Genomic DNA, 15,483 nt, shown 5'->3' on the forward strand with positions numbered 1-15,483 from the left:
TCCAAATGTTTTATTATTTATTTTTTCTACCTCATCGTTCCCAGCAGAGTTCAACTGGCCTGATCTACCCTCTGTATGACTAGTCACTAGCTGTTAGGAAACAAACTGTCAGAAAAGAAGCAGTGAAAGGGAGTCAGAGGAATGAGAAACACATGGCAAAAGCAGTGAAATGCTGGGGGTGGGGCAGGAACTCTGGAAAGCTGTCTGTTTTGGTTTTGCCTGCTGAAGTACATAATTTGAATGTTTCCACTCTGTGTTAAAAACACACCTCTATGAACTGAGTACTTCTGTTGATTTTTGAATTCTTTAAAAATCAACAGCACTTCCATGAATTGTATTCTCAGGCATTTGGGAAGCATCACAAGAATATCGGGTTGTTTGGTTGCTTTTTTTTTAAAAGCCATTAATATTATCAACTCTGTTAAACAACATGCAAACATCATTGGCAGGACAAACCCATCTCCAGCTGGGTTCCACCACATTCTGAACAGAGGTGTCCAAGGCCACAGCCCAGCAAAGCATTAAGGAACAAGCAGCAATACTGACCAGTGGAACCCCGGAATCTCTAAGTGAAATGCATGCTTGAAGTGCTTTGCTGGATTGCTGCCCAGCACCACAAAGCTGCCCTGTGTGTCTAAGGTAGATATAGGACTGGCAAAGGAGAAAGATGTGTGCAGTGGACACTGACACCACTTGAAATTATGTGAACCTTGCTCCATATTACACGTTTGGAAACAGTGGGCAGGTGGCAAGGCTGGGCTTGGAACGTGTGCATCTAGAACTCAAACCTGCAGGAGCTGGTTTGCTGCCAGCCCCACAGGCCAATGTTGAAGAGACTTGGCAACTGCAGATCAGCCCGTCTGCGTCAGCATATGTCACTATATGGAATCTATAGATTCAAACCTTCTCCCCTAGTGCTGTGTTCAAGGTAAAAGTGTTACAAGTTTGATGACTTTAAAATGAGCTGTTATATGTAGAACTGAATTATGAAGGAGAAAACAATGATAAATGGAAATATGCTACAAAGTTTTCCTCCTAAACCTGATGCGAAGGCTGGTTTTGTCACGGTCAAGACTGTGTCACATAGGTGCAACCTGTAAAAACCCATAAGGATAGACAGATACTCAGAGCATCCCAGCAAAGGAAATAAAGCCCATTAACTCAGTAGCAATTGCAAAGGATGTTGCACTGCTCTCTTGTCACTTTGCAGGACCCAGATCAGTGTTTGAGTCTACAAAGTCTTTCATGCTCCTCTGTACACATCATAGGCAAACCTGAGGCACAACACACCCTGGAGCAAGGCATGTTCTCCTCCTTATAAAATACTTGTCTCTGAAGTCCTTCCTGCAAAGTCTATCTCCCAGGCTGTGTGTTCAAGGCAGCAGCTAGATAAAAGGGCTGTGGCTTTATTTGCTTCAGTGTTAAACTGTAGCATCCGTAAATGGAGAATTTCACTGAGTGGAGCAGGGATAATTAGCCAAGATCTGAGGAACAAGCCATTTGCTCAAGAAGTGTCTGAGGAACCAGAAATTAAACTCTGCACTTCATTTAGAAGGAAATCTAGTGTTCATATAATCGGCTCCTGGTTGCCTGTAACTGCAGGGAGAGTGGAAAGGCAGCCTTCCTTCAACCCCGGGCCAAGGACAAAGGAATACTGCGGCTGTTGGTAAGTAAACAACATTTGTTCCCCAGTTGTCTGTTGCTTGGCAACCAAAGCTCCCTGTACAGTTTTAACTGATCAATGAGTCCTGCAAATGAGAAGGCATAATGATGCTCTCTTCAAAGCCTGTCTGAAGCTTCATCCCCATGGCAACCACCAGACCCAGCTTGATAAATTGATCACCTGATTCTGTCTTCTTAAAAGGCTGCTTATTTTTTTATGGCTGTGCACTCTCTGAGCAGTAGCATTTGCACATTGAAAGGCAGTTCTGTCCCCAACTTCAGTTTTACTGGCTTACTTTAACATAAATAAGACCCAGAACTGACAACAAGCTTAATATAAAATCCCACGGGAAGCCTCCTGATGGGATCAGAGCCTTAGAGAATACCTTTGCCCTTTCCACCTGTGAAAGGGTGCACCAAACCCCTTTGTGATATATCAGAGCTGTTCCTAGATTATATTCAGAAACCCACTCCATCCCGCATCACTTCGGTCAGTGTAATGAAGCAATTTCTTAAAACACTGCAGTGTCTTGGATATGACATTTCCCAAAAGTGATAAGCAACAGGACCAAAATTTTCAGGAGGACTTTAAGTAACACCCCTAAATCCATAGAGATCTAAAAATATAGCTAGACTTCCCTCCCTCTCCACCCCCTGAAAACACTCATCAGCTTCATTTACCTGATGGCAATACCAAAGCCCAAATCTAGATTAAAAGTAGTTAATTTATCAGCGCCATGCTGGAAAAACATGGCCTGAGCTCTGCAAGGCAAGCTGGGAGAGTGTTTGCATGGCTGCATTTCTTTGTTGATCTGTTCCTTTGGGCCAGCAGTCTAAAGAAAGCTAAGCAGCAGGGTACAGAGAAGGCATAATGAAGGCAATGGAGAGAGGTTTGCAGAAATCCTTTGCTAAAGGGAAAGAAAATTTGATCAGAAGGAAGCCAGAAAAGATACTGGTTGCCTGAGGCTGAATCCAGCTAAGGAGGGTAGAACCTGCAGGTTATTTGTTAGTGCCTTTAATTATAAAAAGCCTACATATTAGAAAAGACAAAAGAAACTGTCCCAACAGGCCAGCTAGAGATTTCTCCAGTGAAAGCGACATTAAATATCAAATATCACTGTCTTGATCATCACCCAGAACTGGAATTTGTTGAATTAAGTGTTTGAAATAAACATCCAGCACCCTTGGCATGTATTGACAACAGCATATTCAGGATAAAGGACTTCTGTGACCTCCACTATTGAGTCACACTAAAGAAAGCCTAACTTTCTACTGAAGGGTTTGTACCTGGGATGCGCAGTACCTCTCTCCTGAGAGGTTTGGGAGGATACACTTCCATCCAAGGAATTTCCACGATGACATGTTGAAACAGTGGCTTTTGGAGGTACAGAATCTGGCTGGGTTGTCTCACAGACCACCTGTAGTCCCTTTGGATAGTTTTAATAAAAGGAAATAGGTATATAAACATATTTATCTCTCCCATGTTAATTTTCTTACTGCAATTTGTGCTTTGACATGACTATTACTCATACTGTAATACCATGGTAATACCATAGAGAAACCAATTAAGCCTGGGGCTTCTCAGTACTAGGCATTGTAAATCCAAAGGGTAAGCCAGGGCTCTTGCCCAGGAAAAAACATAAGATCAGTCTTCCATCTTATAAGATAGGATAAAGCCAAGGAGATCCTGACAACTATACTCAATACCCTTTGGTTCCACTGCAGAAAAGTTTGGGAGCTTTTGGAAGAACTGTGAAGAACTGTAATTTCTGGAGATGGAATTACTTTAGGGTGGTAACGGCAAGTGCCATTTCAATATTAATTTCCCCCCTCCCTCAGCTCCTTCTTCAAGCTTGTCTAATGTTAGCATACAACTTACCTCAGTATGTCCACTGTCCAGATTAGGGGATTCACAAGTCACACTCTGATTGTTGGTGGGAGAACTTCTCTTAGCTGAGGAAAGAAGGCAAAGGAGGACATTTCAGGAATCACCTCTAATATTAAAATGTATCACTGAAAGGATGAACCAGAAAACAAAAACAAACCCAAAGCAGCACCTGTCTGCTGCAGACTTCCTAGGCATTAGCCTCAGCCATAAAGAGAAAAATTTAAAAGAACTGCTTAAATTTTTCCACAATTCATTCAACTGTGTTGTCAACATTGTCTACTGAAAATCTCTATTTCTTTAAAATTAAATTTGAATATAGATTTTATCCTAAATCCATTTGGCATCAAATTGTGTTTTCCTGTGCATAGTAGTGCTTTTTGTTTTGGAGATCTTCCTCCTCCTATGTTCACATATATTCAACTCCTTTTCTAGGTTACATCTCTCAGAACGCATTGTGATTTACAATTTGACAAATGCCTTTATCACAGGAAACACACAGATGTCATGCAGAAAGTGTAATCAACAATACTGTAGAAGAACAAAGGCATCACAAAGACTAGGATGACAGTTCTTGAAATCCTGTCACATTGCAAGCTATTCAGATATGACTTAGTATTATACTGACTCCAAACAAAACATTGCAAAGCTTCTTCAGTACTTTTTTTATTTTGTTGCTTGAAGGAAAATATAAGCAAATTTAACATTTTGTCCCAATTTGAGACAAAAATGCTAAGATAGCAAAATCTTCCTTGATAAAAAGAGCCTCATTCCAATTTCTATTTCCATTCTGCTGAAAATGTTTTCAAAACGTAACAGTACTTTCATTTCCAACTTTACTCCTAAAGTTACTCTTTAGGGATTTTCTGACCACACCCCAGACCTATGGAAAAAATTCCAACAGTCAAGGAAATCTCAGGACTAATTCCTTTTATTAGTTTCAGGGCCAAAATCCTATTTTTTAATTCCAGAAGTTGAAGCAGAGAGAGGTAGAGCTAGATGTCAAAGATGGTTTTAAATCATTTGAAAGACTTGAATCTTTTCAATTCTGAACTGTCCTAGAGACCCACAAAGCCTTCAGAACAAAATACGATATCCAGAATGGCTATTAATCAGAAAAATCTGATTTAGAGTACTACATTTTCACTACTGTGAAAATTACAGCTCTGTGCTTTTGAGAACAAGCAAGCAATGCTACAGTGATACACCCAGCACACTTTCAATTCACTGTCTTGCAGGAATTATGCAAAGCCATTGCCTAAAAACATAAAAGCAAAACCTGTTTTTTAGAACTAGGCCAGACACAAAGGCTTGGAAGCCTAAGCACCCAGCTCCAGTCTCATTATGGCTGAAGTACAAAGGAAAAGCAATCCCTTCCAGTATGCAAAAGTGAAATTCACAACCTATGCCTTCTTTGGAGCCTCTTGAAACTACTTTGTTTAATTTCATAACGTGGTGAAATTCAAGTTTTAGATAGGAGGAGAACCTACACTGCCAACTGAGTGCTCTTCACTGTTAATTTTTGTCCCATGCCAGTCTGGGCAAGCTTTCTCCACTGTGTCAGGCTGCTGCTAAATACTGCCTTTGCCCTTCTTAGGAGCTAGGGAAGATATGGTGAAAGAGACATGTGAGGATGACAGGTAATTATAACTCCACTGAAGAGTTTCTCATTTCCTCTTTGTGATTTCTCTCTCATCTCCTATTTAATTGTTGACTCTGAAGGGAAACATCCTTAAACTAGTCTCAAAGGTTTGACTAGTTCCTGCAGGATTAACATATTCCTTCAAATATGATGGCTACAGAACGTAAGGTAGCATCAGGCAAACAAAGGAAAAGTTTCCCAGCTCTCAGGAGCTACATTACCACAGCAAAGTCACAGACCTGTAACGATGTTCCTGATTGGTTTTACAAGGGCATTGAAGGCAGAAACTTCAGGCTGCCTGTGTTCCCACATAGGCTGCCAAATAACAAGGCCACTAGCCAAGCGGAATGTAAGGTCAGACTCCTAGAAAGACAAACAGAGGTTGTATCACACAAGCTCACACAAAAGAACGTTGTTTCCCATTTAAAGGACTGTCATTTCTGTGATGCACAGATCTTTCAAGAAATGAGTGATACCATGTTCAGTTCTGTGGTCAGTATACGCTAACTAAAGGGCCACTGACACTACCCAGCAGACATCAATACATTTCAAGGACAGCTATTAAAATATAATGGAGAAATCTCAATACAAAAATATACAGGAAGCTTTTTCCAAATGACATTTCTATACTAGTTAATGAACCCCATTTTTTCCTAGGACATTAAGCTGTAAAATAAAAGGCCATTCCTGTGTCAGAAAGCATCCCTTCTGACCGTATATAACCACTGCATATTTAGCATTCAATCTCAGCCTTAGGATTGACACTTCAAGATTTGAACTTCTTGCCCCAAAGGAATAAGAATACTAAATTTTAAAACATTACTTAGAAATTGAGGAAATACGAAATGTAACAAATTACTATGAAATAGCCATATATAATAATATTATTATTAGCACTATTAGTACCTGAGCTATGTCAATACATAGTCACTTACACTTGTGCCATCATCTTCTTACATATGCAAGTAGCTGAAATCATGTAAAGTAGTACACAAGTAAATCTTGGCAGCATCAAAGTGCAGGTATGCACTTACTTGACCTAAGGTCAGATCTGCATTAGGAGGCACTGATGTTGGTATAGTCCAGCTATCCCCAAAAGGCAAACAAACATGGTAATAGCAGGTTTTGCAGCATATTTATAGCTGCACCACGGTTTCCTGTTGACACAGCTCCTCATGCCTCAGCAGTTGAAATTGATGATGCAGACAGAGCTGAAGGAATGGCAGGAGCTTACAGCTTGTACATCTCCAGCCTTTCTGTTCCCTATTCTTTATTAGTGCTGTCTTGTCATAATGCGCTCACAAGCTTTCTTATAAATGAAGCTTATTTTTAATTATTATTTTTACTAGGGAGCACCTTGCAATGCTTTTGGAAGCGGTAGCAGTAACATGTTGTATTTTTACTTTGCACTACTAGCTGTTGATGACATGCCACCACTTTTATCTACAGTTGTTAAGTTACAGGATTACATGTATCCCACTCGCCCCCCAAAAGCCTCATCTAAAATCACATTGCTAAATACACAGATCCTCTCAGAAGTTAAGAATTCCATCATTTAGGTCTGCCTGTGCAAACATGTATCATCTTCCTTGAGCACATGAATTACTTTGGTTATCCAACCAGATAGTATTCTTCCCCTGAGACCTATACATCTGTAAAACACAGAGGGGACAATGCTAAATTAGTGAGCCAGTTACATGCCTCATTTACCGTACCTTTTTTGAGCTTTGCTTTGGTGACAGCAACATACCTGTTTTCGTAGGCTTTTCAACGTTCATCCCTACAGTATCTCAGAGATTTTCAAGGTTAACTTGAGATACTGTTATAAACCCCATCCAGTAAATGGGAAATTACATCCCAGAAAAACTAATATGAAAAAATTGGAAACTTAAACTCTAATAGCTAGGGTCTACCTCCAGTTCCATTTCATTTACTCAAAGGGCAGCCCACATTTGTGTGCGTAGCACTGGAAAGAATTCAACATTTCTTCCTGTCATTTCTCAGTAGCTTACAGAAAAAATGTGGAACTAGTAAACAAGTATGAAAAATTTGGGCTAAATAAATCGAGCAATACTGTACAGGAACCCAGTAGCAGAAGTAAGGAAAGAATCCAGCTCTCCAGACCTGCTTTCACCTGCTGTAACCAAAAGATTATTCTTTATCTCCTGTACTTTCTTATCTTCAATTCTTGCAGCATATGAGGCAAGATTAGGACAGATAACAGCCTCCATCACTTCCTGACTTTATAGACCTTTTCCAAGCACTTACTCTCCAAAGCCAGTTTCTCTTCCAAGGCCTACCTGCAAACATAAAAGCTAAATGGTGGCCCTCCAGAGAAGCTGAAGACAAGAGGCAGGAGTCAAAGCATGCAGAAAATGTCTCCTCATCACACCACTCTGCAAAGCTGATGCACTCAGCATAAAACCAACAAAAGGACCCCAGTAGACAGGAAGCCCACAGCCTGCTTCCAATTTCAGAACAAAGGAATGCTCAATTGCCTTTCCTACTGCCATGCTTATACCACTATCATGCATTCCTGGTAATTAGAGTCAAGATGATTAGTAATGACAACAACAAATCCCAGTGGCAGCCCCACAGTAGAATCTCTGAAAAGCTAGCAAGGCCCTTCTGAGCAATGGCTGAGAATCGCTGGAGCAAGCTAAACCTTGCCATCCTTTCTGTAGGTTCCAGTGTCTCAAAGAATTCCGAAAGACCACAGATCTTTGACATTCCCAAGGGCTGAAAATGGCTCACTTCATATTTATTTGCCTTTGTGTCTGCCTGATGTTGTGGTGATTGTGCATGTGACTGGAAGTATTTCTTTCTGATGGCAGTGGTGTTCTGCCAGCTTGTTAAAACATTTCCAATGCCAACCCAGTGTGCGCTGTAGGATGAAATGTAATGATCACAAAAGCAGAATCATTTTCCTGCTCAGATCTGTCTCCACAAAAGTACTGCATCAGTGTTCCACTTACTTTAATCCTGTGGACAAGGGGAGCAAAGAGGAATACAAATAGCTCCACTGTGGCCATGGAATTCTGGAAAAACTTCCTTCTGTTATTCTCCTCATCATCATTTGTGGCGCTGGGCCGGGGATGTCCTGGTGATCCTTGATTTTCAGCCTGGTGGATAAAGGCGCTACTGCTCCCTCCCCAACTAGAGCCTCTGTCTCCTCCAAATCGGTCATTGCTGCAGTCCTGAGGGGCCTCCAGCAGCATCCAGTGAAGAGTGTGAAGAAGCTTTGTTTCAGCCACTCCAAGCTTATCCTGATGTCCTGGATGGAAAAATGCATCACAGTATCTCACAAGGTTTCTATTAATGGCACTGTTGAGACTTTCAGAGCTGCACAGAAAACTGGGCATCCAACTTCCTGATAAGAATTTGAAAATTAAAATTCTGCCATTAAAAGTATCAGCATCTTTCACTATGTTTGAAACCCCCTAATTCATAAGCCTTCATTTACTTCACAGTGTTTGCAGTTCAGTCCCCGAGATGTCTGTTGCAAGGCAACTGAATGCACAGACATAGAGTCATCCTAAAAGATGTCAGCTTGACAGTCTTGTCTGTTTGACTCTATTGAATAAGACAAAATGCAAGTGAGGACTGCAAGGTGCCCAAGCTTTGTCCTGTTGGTGTTCCCTACTGGCATGTCTCATGAAGCAAGTTCCTGCTGAAATCATTGCTGAAATCAGTGAAAGACTAGTAAAGTAAGTTAGATTTCAACCTGTCTCTAACACTATTATCTGATTGACTTATCTGCTGAGAATCGCATGCATTGCTCTGAATAAAAAGAAGGGAAAAAAAAGTTAAAAAAAAAAAAAAAAAAAAAGAAGAAGAGTACTGAAGATGTTGAAAATACCTGCTACATCTGGCCACTGCAGCATGCCTTGATAGAAATATGCATTCCTTCAAGGAACCCATGCCTGCTGGGTGGTAAGGCTTTTGATAAAGTTTTATTATCTCTGGAAAATAACTAGCAAAATATTATTGAACTACTTTGATTCTTCAGCTCATCAGACCATCAGCTTCACTGGGGAAGATCTCACAGGTTACCCTGCTACATATGAGAACAGATCAAGAAAGACAATCCACAGAATGAGCTAACTGGGATTCTAAGATTTAGAATACATCGGCACCCTGATCATCAACATATCGTATTTTGAGTGATAACTTTAGTAATGTAAAAAACAAATTCACATGAGCACTAACCTAGCTTGTTTCGGTTGGAGAGCAATGTTGCGGTGCAGTGCAGCACATGCGGGAGTGCAGCTTGGACGAGTTCCCAGCGAGAAATGCTCTGGATGGCTTCAGAGAGAGCTGGAGAAAGGCCATGCAGCTTGTTTTCTACTAAAACTCTTTCAAAAGACTAAAAGTAAGAACAAAGGGGAAAAAAAGACATTATGTATCTATTTCCGCACATACCTTCTAGTACATAGTAAGTACATTCTTTTTTAAAAACCTGTAATTTTTCATTACGTAACTAAATCATGCCTTATAATATTTTTCCTGAAAGCCACAGACTGTAGCTAAAGCTCACCAGACATATGGACATCCTTGGCTAAGAAATTAATTGGCCACTCAATATATTTTCTGTAATAAAAAGGAATTAAAGCAAGTATCATGTGTATATTAGTAAGTGCTGACATCAAGCCAGACTTAGAATTTTGCTGGGTATTAATCTGGCATGCCAGTAATCCTGTTGGAAGTCACAGGAGCTAATGAAGCCTGTATTTGTGGAGCTGAGAGCTGGGTATTTTTTTCACACACACGCTTTTTCAGTTTAATGTAACATAAAGGGCAACCCATTAAAGGTATGTGGGCCTCAGGAAATGTTTTCACACCCTGCCACAAAAAATAATCAGTGTACAGAATTCTGTGTTGAGCCATGATGTAATGGTTTTGTGAACACTTAAAAGAGCTGATGGCTACAGCAAGTTCATTATTTCCACCTCAAGCAACACAAAGTAAGACAACCTAAGGAAGGATCCCTAAGGAAGTTCCTTATTGCTAGTCACTCCAACCACTTCAGGAAGTTTTCCCTCTGACCATATACAAAGGCCTTATTACAGGTCACAAAGCAAAGCTGCCAACAAAAGTCAGTGTATAGGAAGTCACACTGCCCACCTATTAGAAATCCCAGATTCTAGTTAGGAAACTAATAGACTTTATTTATGGAACAATGGCTGAAACTGGAGGGCATTAATTGTAGTATATGGACAAAACCACTGGCTGCCTGAGGATGAGTCAAAAATACTGTGCCATGGATTAGGTTGACAGCAACATGTATTTCTTAGCACCAGGACTGGCTAACATGTCTACCAGGGAAAGGATGCCTCAAACCACTCTTGCAGCTATCTGCTGGGGACCACATTGTCTACAAAGGTACACAGTCTCCTACTGAATCTCCTATGAACCTCCCGATTCATTCCTATCAGTTCAGGAATGGGGGGAACACGAAGGGATGGCAGATGCTTGGAAAGCCTTTGCAGGCGGGGGAGCAAAGTACTCATCATATGGTCTGAGTATTCTGTTCTGTTCAGGAACTACAAAGTCATCAAATCAGGGTAGCAGTCAAAAGCACATTGCTATAAAGAAAAGAGGCCTAGAACAACTATCCCAGACAAGGTTACCTAAACAATAGCGGGGAACAAAACAACATAATATCCCCAGAAGCAAGACAGGAGATGCACGGTTAATGCATGACTGCAAAACAAAGTCAAAGAGCCAGTGAAAACCATGACATTTTATTTATTTTTGTCAAAAGGGGACAGGGTGGCACTCCTTACCTGTTGCACCAGCCACACACTCCCACCTCTACTCCTGCATCAGCTCTGGGGCTCACTGAAGCTTTCATTCAGGCAAACCAAGTATATACACAAGCCAAAATGAAGCTCAGCATAGAGGTAAGTAGTTTCCACCAAGTTAGTGAGCTGAATTAGCTCACTGAAAGGCCTGCCAAGCACCAGTGATGACCTAGGCTTATCTAAAGAAATTATCTTCTCACCTCCAGTAGAAAAGCCAAACCATAAGCTCATACTTCAGTACAATGATGAAGCTATTCAGTTTACACAGCCAAGGGAGAGAAAAAAAAAAAACAAAACCAAAAACCATGAAACCACCACTGTGATCAGCAACACCATTCTGAACTGTGATGGAAGACACATTGTTGCTCTCTGGCTTTCCATTCAAGGTTTCATTCACAGGTATTTCAATGGCATCAGGGAGAAAGTCCTCCAACAACTGTCTTTGGGAAGCCCTGGCCCACATTCTGCATACTTCAGAACCTCAAAAGGAAGCCAAAGAGTCTGCAATTATGTCTTTAAATTAGGCTTATATTCATCTCAACATTTTGTGTTTCTGAGCCACATGAAGCTTTTCCTACACAGTTAGCCACCAGAGTCCTCTGTTCTCTCCTGGCCTGAGCACAAAGCTAAATATATTTCTGTACCACAACGAAAAATTAGCTTCCAGAACAGCATATGTGATCACAAGCATCTGAGACAGAAGTACTGTATGTCACCACAAGAATGTTAACACAAAGGCTACTGTACGGAAAGCACCAAGCGTCCCTGTGTGCTACGGGCACTGGCTAGTACACAACTGCCACTGTGCCTGTGCTGTCAGTGGATCTAGCTGGCATCAGTCCCCACACTGATAACTGTCACAATCAGCCCAACAAGAACGTGCAGTTCTTTGGACAAGTGTTCCCATGGGATTTGCCTGGAGTTCTCCATAAGGGTCCAGCTCACATCAGCTTCTGCCTACACCAGACGTTCAAGATGCAATGCCCTGGGTTAGCATTTGCTCCTGTAGAGCCTCCCTTTTAGTCTGCTATGGCTCTGCTCTAAATTCCAGGACCTGCTACAGAGAATATACAGACATTAAGATGAAAGACCTAATTTTCACCCCACAAGAACTAAGCAATTGCTGCTACAGCTGAGAGGAGTTACATGCTTCAATGAGAAGGTTGAATAACAATGTCAGAAGTAAGCTCCTTGTAAGTCAGTTAGAAGATAGATATTGTCATGCTATGGGTATGTTTGGAGCTGCAGCCTCAGGGCTTCTTCTTGGCTAAGAAAACAGTTCCCTACTTATAGCAGGCTTGTCCCTGCCTGCAACACCCCATGTGTCAAAGGATAAGGAACACCTGCCAAGGTGGTAGCAAGGGAAGTCACTGTTATGCCTTGGCTAGAGAAAGGGCAGTCCCTTTCAGCAGCACACTGTGTGTGTGTTCAGCTCCCTCGGGGCCACTTTCCACAAGCATTTTCCCTTTTAGCCTGGTGATGCCATCTGTTTTCACAGAGTGGCGGTCAGTCTTGTCTGGCTGCCTTCCCACTGCTGCTGTTCTCCTTTTACCTTCTTCTCCACCAGGAACCAGAGGGCTGTCAAATGCTCTGCGACCGGGGTCAGCCTGTGTGTCACTGCTGCTGGAATGGGAAGAGGTAGCTGCCTGAAGAAGCCTAGACAAGCACTACAGGACAGAGCAGATTCCAGCTGGGCTTTGCCATGGTTTTCTAGACAGCTTTGCTCAAGTCGCATGGAATTCCACTGCTCTAAGGCCAGGGTAGCCATATCTGCAGCAAACTGCATAAGGCAGCAAGGGCTCAGCCAGGCCCCTAGCCCCCACTAGACAGCCAGGACCTTGGGAATCTCAGCACACCCTTGTTCCATCCTCTCAGGAATGCCAGATAAGCTGCAAGTCTCCTCCAGGGAAGTAGCCCTAAAGGATCTCACTTGAAAAAAATTAAACCATCCAAAAAAGATTATCTAGGAGATCAGGGCCCAGTGCTTAGACTAGTGTATGTACAGAAGGACCCTGGCAGTGACACAGAGACTATTCGTGCTTCTTGAACTGGACTTCTGTCCTTGGAGGGAACCTTACTGTCCTGTCCTTCCAAAGCTGAGGCTGCATCACGGTGGAAGGCAGAAACCGTTGCTAAAGTCACTTCAGACTGACTGGAAAGAACTTGAAATGCAGGCAGACAGTATTGTTAGTCTGGGGAAGGTCCCCCAAGTAGGGAAGAGTTCCTGGAAAAATCTAAAACATTAATCTAGGAGTTCATAGCACAAGGGATGGTAAGGCTCCATTGTTTACTAAATGTAGTAATAGTACAAACACTGACAAACAAGGGAAAACAGATACCAGGCATTTCACTTACACAAAATTCCTGTGTTAAATAATTCTGTTTTCTGCAACCATGTCCATTGGCTAGAGAAAATAAAGGTGGCCTCTTTTTGTTCTGTATCTACCTTTTAATCATTCATAACAACAAAACATATTGCTGTGTTTGAAAAAACAAGTAAAAAAAAAAAAAACAAAAACCAGAAAAAGGTAAAATTTCAATTTACAGGATCCCTGTGAAAACCTTTGGGTTCTTCCATGCCCAATGCAATCTAGAGTAAAAGAATTTAAACCATATCCTAGAGTCCCTTACCCTCGCCCCCCAAAAATACATTAGCTGTGTACAGCACTCTCATAGATGTGAGGTCATTTAGAGCTTCGACTTATGCACATTAGGAATGACATTGTGTCGGGGAAGAAGAACTTTAGAATGGGGAGAAGGAAGAACATTAATTTCATACTAAAGCACATGAGCATTTAGACAGTGTAAGAGAACGTGCAGGGGGCTGGAATTTATCTTCAGATTAAAGGCTGTTATTCATACACCAGTTGAAGTCTGTGTCATTGTTCAGGTAAGGAAAACAAGGGACTGAATGGTCCAGGCTTTTCCTTAAGTATTATGCTATAAAGAAAAGCTCAAAGAAGCAATGCAGCCTGCTCTTGCAGACCAGATGTTGTACTCGCTGAATCCAGGCCTCCAGCATCTGCTTATTCAATGTACAATATGCAGCAAATTCTACTGCAGGAAGTTTAAAGCCAATAATAATAATAGAATACTGTACAATGTGGTGACATATACATTGTCCGACAGCTAACTGCCAATAGACATGCCTAGAACAATTCAAGCTAAAGAATTTTAAAAGGACAGGTCATATAACAGGTGCACGGTATTTTTAGGCACACTAGTCAATACAGTCATGTTAGATAGTCAGCTTGATGTTTCAGAAGACAAGCCAGCTACCTGACAATTTCCAGAAACCCTGTCTCACCCATGCATGCAGCACTCTGCTACCCCACTGAATAACATGGAAGGTGTCGATATGGGCAAAAATTCCGGTGCATTGGCAGGGACAGGAAACTGTTGGGCAAAAGAAGATGGCAGATGCAGCAGCTCAGGCTGTATCCCACCAATTACTCAAAACTAAGCCTCACTTTTCATTAACTAACGATTACATTAAGAATCGGAGAAGAATCAAGTTCTCCTTCATCCAAGGGGTGGAAATGGATTGGATCTTTGTGAAATGCATTTTTCCAGTGCTCCCTTTCCCTTAGCTGAAGTTTATGATTTATATTGTCAAGTTTTGGGTTTGTTTTTTGGTTGTGGTTTTGTTTTTGGTTTTTTTTTTTGTGACAACTTTTCTTTTGTTTTGGGGAGTTGTTTGGTGGGGTTTGGGGTTTTTTTCACACTTAGAAAATTCCATTAAGTCCTCATAGAAGAAAGCTGCTTTAGAATCAGCCTTGGGGACATAGAGGAAGACCTGATGCCAACAGCACAGCACGAAGCGCAAGGAAATCAGAGACAGATAGGTACATCACAGAGAATGCAACAGAGAAAGAAGCTCTGTCCCTCTGTCCAACAGTAATAGACATTAGCTCACAGGTGGGGCCATAACCTCAAATTATAGGTGCTTCAAGGCATGGTTCCTGCATGGTACTGAGATTTCTGGTAAAGGACATAAGGCAACAAGCTCCATTTTCTAGTCTCTGAACAACCAGGAACTGTCAATGGTATAAACCAGTGATGATGCTTTTTGCTCCATGTGCCAGAATTGCAAAATACTTTACTCACCAACACAGTAAGCCAGCAGTCCTCTATTAGTATGTGGTATCTAGCAATAACCCTGAAAAATTTATGGATTTCTTAGAAGAAAATTAGTCAGCAGCAGCTAGGGCTTCTCCAGCTTAATATCTTGTGAGAAGTCAGAAGATTGCTGCAGAGAGACCTAAGTACTTTAAACTATTAAGATACATGTCCAGACCAAGTTTTTCCAGTCTGTCAAGTTTGGCTGCAACTGCTTAATGTACTTTAAGTTATCCAAAGATCAGCAACAGTTCAAGGAATTCAGAAATTGCCTAGGTACCATCTTCGCTGAACTTGCTGCATGCCTTCCCTTTCTCCTCCCTTTAGATAGTAGATTGAGGTTTAATTTGAAATAGAAACAAGAGTTATTA

The 15,483-nt window shown here is 41.5% G+C and overlaps 1 protein-coding gene across 17 annotated transcripts in view; it reads right to left on the reverse strand.

Annotated features, from left to right (window-relative positions):
- UNC80 (unc-80 homolog, NALCN channel complex subunit) overlaps nt 1-15,483 on the reverse strand; it is a 140,975-nt gene that overhangs the window by 115,589 nt on the left and 9,903 nt on the right. For all 17 annotated transcript variants that reach the window (XM_080398337.1, XM_080398332.1, XM_080398336.1 and 14 more), the window contains exons 3-7: nt 9,399-9,555; nt 8,165-8,463; nt 5,429-5,552; nt 3,542-3,615; nt 2,950-3,089 (exon numbers count right to left, since the gene is read on the reverse strand). In XM_080398337.1, coding sequence (XP_080254463.1) covers nt 2,950-3,089; nt 3,542-3,615; nt 5,429-5,552; nt 8,165-8,463; nt 9,399-9,555 — 794 coding nt within the window. The remainder of the gene's footprint in view (nt 1-2,949; nt 3,090-3,541; nt 3,616-5,428; nt 5,553-8,164; nt 8,464-9,398; nt 9,556-15,483) is intronic.

This window comes from Falco punctatus, assembly GCF_963210335.1.
Source record: "Falco punctatus genome assembly, chromosome: 8".
NCBI lineage: Eukaryota > Metazoa > Chordata > Aves > Falconiformes > Falconidae > Falco > Falco punctatus.